Source organism: Penaeus chinensis, chromosome 7 (genome assembly GCF_019202785.1).
Source record: "Penaeus chinensis breed Huanghai No. 1 chromosome 7, ASM1920278v2, whole genome shotgun sequence".
Lineage (NCBI taxonomy): Eukaryota > Metazoa > Arthropoda > Malacostraca > Decapoda > Penaeidae > Penaeus > Penaeus chinensis.
The window spans coordinates 2,565,696-2,573,195 of NC_061825.1; the positions used below are offsets into that span (position 1 = coordinate 2,565,696).

At 40.0% G+C, this 7,500-nt stretch overlaps 1 protein-coding gene across 1 annotated transcript in view; it reads left to right on the plus strand.

The window, feature by feature from the left end:
* LOC125027286 overlaps positions 1 to 7,500 on the plus strand; it is a 359,951-nt gene that overhangs the window by 318,046 nt on the left and 34,405 nt on the right. Inside the window, exon 20 of the mRNA XM_047616260.1 lies at positions 4,496 to 4,627. Coding sequence (XP_047472216.1) covers positions 4,496 to 4,627 — 132 coding nt within the window. The remainder of the gene's footprint in view (positions 1 to 4,495; positions 4,628 to 7,500) is intronic.

A 7,500-nucleotide genomic window follows, 5' to 3' on the forward strand; every position in this document is an offset into this window, starting at 1 on the left:
TCTCTCTCTCTCTCTCTCTCTCTCTCTCTCTCTCTCTCTCTCTCTCTCTCTCTCTCTCTCTCTCTCTCTCTCCCTCCCCCCCTCTACCCCCAGCACTCCATCCCTTCCTCCTTTCTACCCCCCCTCTCCCTCCCCCCTCCCCCTACCCTCATCTCACCTCCCTTCACCTCACCTCTCCATCTCACATATATATATATTTGTATGTATTTGCATGTGTATATATATATGTATGTACATATGTATAAATATGTATGTATATATGTATATATATGTATGTATATGTATGTATGTATATGTATGTATGTATGTATATATATGTATGTATAGATATGTATGTATATGTATGTATGTATATACATGTATGTATGTATATATATGTATGTATACATATGGAATGTGTATATATGTTTTTTGTATATATATGTTTATATATGTGTATAATATATATTTATACATACATATATGCTTATACTTGTGTATATATACATATATAGGTGTGTATATATATGTATTTTTATATGTGTGTTTTTATGTATATGTATGTGTACATATATGTTCATATATATGTATATGTATATATGTTTATGTATATAATATGTATATGTATATATGTATATGCATTTTGTATTTATGTACACACCCATAAATATATTTATTTTTTTCATTATATGACACATGTATATGAATATATAGATATATATGTACATAAGTATATATATAATACATATTAACCCATTCGCCCCGGATTTATGTTGTCCCCTGTTGTTTTGGGTGAATTTTGTTACCAACAGATGGCTCCACATGTGCTCAGCCGGCAAGGAGTCTATCAGTAGGCACTTGTTATTGATGTTATGATTATTAATTTGTCATTAAAATATTTTAGGCAATGGAATGATACAAAAGACCCTTTCTTAAAGTGAAAGAAAAGGGTAAACAGGTGAGATAGGTAGTTTCTAATAACTGGCTATTTGGTGATTAGGAACTTGTAGAGCCATCTATGTGTAAATACAATAAATAAATGTGTATTACAGTGCGGATGACATGTATTCTTGCCACATGGGGCGAATGGGTTAAGTATGTATGATTATATATACACAGATTATATATATATATATATATATATATATGTATATGTATATGTATATGTTTATATATGCATATCTTTTGATGTGTATTTTAAATAGTTTTCGCACACACACACACACACACACACACACACACACACACACACACACACACACACACACACACACACACACACACACACACACACACACACACATATTTATATTTATACATATATGCATATATATGTATGTATGTATATGTTTATATATACACATACACACATATATGTATATATACAATATATATATATGGATATATATATTATATATAATATATATAATATATATATATAATATATACATAATAAATACATAATATATATATATATATATATATATATATATATATATATATTGTGTGTGGGGGGGGGGGGGAGATTGGGAGGGACAGAGAGAGAGAAACTACGTGTGAGTGCTAATGCGATTGCGCGTGCGTGTGTACATGCGCTCGTTTCCTTGTGTGTGTACGTGTACATTAAAAAAACACCAGAACGAGAAAATAAGATAACGGTATTTCGATTTGTATATGTTATGCAAGAACATGTTATTACAACAATGGTTTATTTAAATGCAATTGTTAATCTGCTTGAGATATCTTAGGTGGAACCACGCCCTCTATTCATCAGGAAGACATGGAGAGGAGTCTTCCACGCCCTTAGTACATCATGCAAGAAACACGCTCCCTTCGTCTCGCCGGTTCTCAGTCTTGAAATATTTAATGAAGTGGTAGTGGGACGTTCCTGTCCATAAAGTAAATAGGTTAGAATTCGCGCAATCGAAGATTAGAAGATGAGGCAGCGATAGTGATGATGATTGGTTTTATTTTTCAGTCTCATCATTCGCTTCATTATCGTTATTGTTATTGTTGTTTGCTGCTGCTGTTATCATCGTTATCATTATTATTATTATTACGATCATCATCGTCGTCGTAGTAATTCCTGCTACTAGAACTAGTATTGTTATTGTAGCTGATTTCGGTTGCTATTTTACCATTGATTTTGATCATTCTACTTCTTTATTACTATTTTATTATTGTTTTGATTTTAATACTTGCAGTCCTTACTGCAGCAACCGCCGCCACAGTCACAGCATGCAGCAGCAGTACCAGTTCAGAGGCATAATAATTATTTACTTAAGGCTTATGAGCATGTTCGTGGGGGTGCTTGGCCCTTTTCATCAGCCAACGCATTAACACTTTCTAGTACGTTGTCCTTGTTCCTTTGTTCTTTTCCATCTTGCGGTTTCTTCGTTTTCGCACACAGAGCATCCTGATGATTGACTGTGTATTATATTCTGGTTTCTTCATTGACACAGTCTTCCATTTTTATGCATCTGTCATGTACGTCTTGTTGGTATCTCGTGATGACTCTTGCCCTCGAAGCCTGCCCCCGTCCGCCTCCTGTCCCAAGCTGCCCCTCGCACGCCGGCCCCACCTGACCACCAGCCAACCTAACCCGTCTCCCATTCTTCTGAGGCAACAGCAACCATGTAATCTCGCTTCTTGTTATAGCTTAATTACGCTTCGCCGCAGCGTCCACCCCTCCTCCCCCTCGCGCCCCCCTTGGAAGTCGTGCCGTAGCGCCGAGTGCCGCTGGCGTTGCTCCGGTTTATGACCTGCAGACGATCGGCGAGGGCGCAGCTTGCTATGGCGACCGCGCCTCGTTAAACAGTAGCGGAGGACGGTGTTTAAACATACGTGGCGCGGTTGGGGCCTTTTAGCTTACGATCTGTTGCACGCGTCAACGAAATGGTAGTTGGGCTGTTGGGGAGCGTAATTACTGGAGCACATTTGACACGCCATGACAGTATTGTGCTTCAGCGTTTCCGTTTGCTTGTTTTTACTGTGTTCCTTTATTTGGTAGAGGAGAGGTTGTAGTTGGTCCAAGGGGGTGTAAATGTGAATTTGAACCGTTGTTAATATCTGCGTTGCAGTATTGCTTAGGAGTTTATTTAGAAGAGCGAACCCCGATAACGATTGTAATTCTCGAAGGGATTTCGATTCACATGTGTTCACCCTGTGATATACATTCACCCAGCTGCAGCGGGTTTCTTCGTGACACGGTTAACACCCTCACTTCTCATACTTTCACCATATCGCTCACACGCAAACGAGCACACCCGCAGTTTTACGTACCCACACATAAACAAACAAACACAAACACACACGAGAGAAAACCACGTCGTAAAGTCACCCAGTGAAAACCTGATTATACCCATTAGAGTTCCCATGGGACTACCTGTTGCGAAATGGCTCTATCGTCCCGGCGTGCCCTCTGATTGGCCAAGATTCAACGTACGATACGAACTTGGACAATTAAAGACCATTTTCGAAGAAACGTTTGGCTCCATAAAAATGTCAGAGATTTTTTTTACCATTAATGCTAATCACGTGAACCCATGTCAAAGCTAATTGAGTTTATACTGTAAGATGGTCTTCGTGTTCAGGTTTATTTTTCTCTGGCTGACCTGGTCTTTTGTTGTGTAGGTTATTTTTTACTGTTTTAGTTATTAATTTTCACTACTATAGTACTTATGCTACGTCCTAATGTTGTTAAAACTAGTATCAATTATTTTATTTTGAAAAGTACATTCACTATTATTACTAATCTCATGAATTATTAACATTATGAATTAATGCTACCACATTGTTATTGCTAGTTTTACTGGAAGACTGTAGTATTTGTTTGGTATAGGTAATGCTAATATAGGCCTAATTATTGCAGTTTTGGGCACACTGTGCAACGTAGAGCAAACATACTGTAAGTCGGTGTAACCTGGTTTTGGGTTTCATGATCTCGGGAGAAAATGTATTTTGCCAGATGTATTACTGCTGAAGTAATATGATGAACACTTGTATTGTGTGGACCGAGTCGCGAGACCGTGAAGGAAGGAATGAAAAAAAAAAAGTTTTACAAGTCGATCGTGACTCCTGTTTGCTGCTTGAGGAGCGTCGGCGTCAGGAAGAATGATTGGAATCCATGTCAGAATGTGAAAGTTCCAACAGTGGATTCTCAAGATTATGCGTGAAGTGATTAAGATGTCTGCGGTTTCGAATGCAAAGTGATGTATATAATAAGGTAACTGATATTGTAGACACGTATTCCGTGAACTGGCGAATGCAAATCATCGCAGCGGTCGGTTAGTCAGACGAGAGTCCACGTGCGTATGGAGATGTATGATGATGAGAGCATTGTCTCTCTGAGGGACAGAGACGTTCTCGCATACACATATTTAGTGAATACAATGATCCGCGCAGAAAGGTGTCGCCACTGGCCATTGTCTATGTATTTACCACTGCCAGGTTACGAGACGTGGCTTGTAACGTATAAATAAAACCGTCTTGTTGACGAGTGTTTTATCTCCAACAGGTGTGGAGGCGGGCGTGGAGTGCGACCTCTGCGGACCTACCTGTGTCCCACGCCCCTCTGGGTCCACCGCCACTCAGACTCCTGCGTCCCCCACCCCTGCGTCGCTCAGTCCCACTACGCCCACGACTCCAGGTAAGTTCTGGCCGTTTTCCTTTCACTGGTTCTTGTCTCCTGGAATTTTAGGGCAGCTGATTTTTTCCGACTTTCAAATCACTGCACAAAATGGACAGTGTAACTATCAGACACTCTTGACCCTGGCATCTGCTGGGCACATTCAGATATGGCACGTGAGAGACAGTGTGTCTATACCATGCACCCTTCTACCTGTTCCTTTGCTGGGATCCTTTTATTCGACACAAGGAAGGCAGTGTGACTTTAAAAGGCACTCTTATACCAGGCACGGAGCTGGGAGGCTTTTTGTGACACTCGGGTGCGTGTAACGCTATGGGCGTTCTTGGACGTTTTATGAAGGTAATATAATTTGGCAGTTGGGGTCAAAAGCGAGGGGAGGGAAGTACATCTGTGATAAACTTAGTAATATGGACATGATTGCTGCAGCAGAGTGGTGAGTTCATCCTTAGGCAGTCTAGGGCTATTAAAAACACTATTAGTTCATAGACGAATTAGTTCAGTATATCGCACAGCAAATCAGGGGTGTTGCAGTACGTGAAGATCTGCCTAACTGCCACGAGAGAGGTAAAGTATAATGGGAAGGAATTGCATCGGTACGTGGATCGGCAGTTGGGGTAGCAGTTGCAACAAGGGGCTTTTTTCATCCGTGAAAATATGGGAACACGCAGCCACACGAGAAAGGCTAGCGACCACAATATGAAGAATGATACACTGTTTTCTCCCAGGTACAGGGCTGTTCAGGAGAAGCTGGAGACCTTTTGTGTATGGAAGGATAAGAGGTAAAACACAACACGACCGTTCTCACGCTAATCATATTCAACCTTTACACTTCATACTACACGCTCAGTGTACTCCTTAATGCACGTGCACTTACACATTTACTTGATTTTGTGTCATGATGGTTGCCATTTGGATCTGGTTGCCATCACAAAACCACATCACGTCGACCGGCACACTTAACGATTTTGCCATAGTTCTTCACGCCATGTGCTCCTGGTTTTTGTATCTTTCTTTGCACTATAATTAATCATATATATTGTCGATGTTATACTGTTTCACTGATTATTTCCAAAGCCTCACTCTGGTAGTCTACTCTTGTGCTGCTGCAACACTTCGTGTCATGCACCGTACGTTGCTGTGCACTGTTTCGCATCTCGACTTTATTATGCATGGAACATTATGTGTCGGAAGTCATTTCATTGTTTTGTACTTGGGAAATCTTACTCTTGAGCGAAAATAGTGTGCGGGAGGTCCAAAAATGGGTTAAGTATGCAGATTTGCCCAATTACCCTGCTAAGCATGTGCGTTTGCGATTCATAATGGCAGTTATCAAACCGCGATGGCAAATAATGGTCTCAACGCTGGCAGGTCTTTTGTGCAGAAAATATGAAATGAGATAAGAATCAGGAAGTATGCAAAAGTAAGTAAATAACATCAAATTATGGGGTAACTACTACACTTACTGACTTTCACGTCCAGAGGATGAGACGCATTGTTGATATTACCTTGGCGTGTTAAGCTTTCTTTTCGCAAATCAATATTCCAAGAAGTGAACATTGTCAATTCTGCAACTATACTTTTTTGCATTTTTTTTTTTATAGATGCAACATGTTATTGTGCGACAGATTTAACTCATGACATAGTAAGTACTGGTACTTGGGAGTTTCATTATAGATCTTTCATTGAAACGATCATTGCAAGTTGGCAGCCTGTTATTTTTTCGTCTGTTGTATTTATTGATAAAGCATTTGAAATCTGCATCATGTTCTAAAAGGCAGTTGGACGCCATTGCCCATTTATAAGAATTCCTTTTCTTTTTTCTCTCCTCTTTGGGATTTGCAGGCAGAAAGAGGCGTACATTCTTTGCATACGGAATCCCGTTTGCCAAGCTTGCTCTCTTGGCAAACTCTTTTGGAAAGAAAATAAAATAAATTGCCCGAACTTGCAAGTTTATAAACCAAATATCCTATTTTAATATTGAGACGGAATGCATCAATTTGTGAAATTCCTTGACCTTACTTTTTTTTTTATCACATGGTCTTAATGGTTATCTACTGTAATCTAATGATATTAGTATATGGTATATCACAAGGCGGCAGCAATCGTCAGTGGTCAATAGTTTAATCTAATTCTCATGATGGAAATGAAATAAAATGTAATAAAAATGGCCTACGATTAAAGACTACACTATTGATAGTAAAATGTGTATTTTCCTGCCCATCTGCCATCCGGTGCGGGATTTTTGGGAGCGGCATGCTAACCATGCTCGTTTTGCCTCTGGTTGGCAGCGGAATTAACCACCAGCACGACCCTTTCTGGCGTACGTAAGCGTCTCATTACGGGCGACTAAGGGGTAATCCTGCGGGGGTAAAAGTGAGGGTTACGTTGTGCTGGATACAATTTAAGAAGAAGGCAGTAAGATATGCGGTACTAAAGGGGAACTGGGGACGTAGAGGGCTCAGGGCTCCTGTGCCTTCCGCGAGCCACTTCGGTTCACAGGGAATTTTGAGGAGGAGGATTCTGAAAAGTGCGACCTCACGCAGAAACTTTTTTTTGGCCAAATGGAGTTAAAATTATTCTTATGCAAATGATAATAAGGATGACAATGATCAATGAATACATTAGATTATGCCAATAGAATAAAAGAGAAATGCTGTGACTAAGGAAATTAACGACGAGAATGACCGATGTAATAGCGTGAGAGGAGACACATTATTACCGCAAAAGTCCTTACACCATAGCCCAGCCTTTTTCAGTCGCCACAGACCCTCCTTACAATAATACTCAGTGTTGATCTCCTACACAGAAAACCTTAGTCGGTATCCTCATATAGACGTACCTCCTATTTATAGTAAGCCTCGCTATTCAACAAA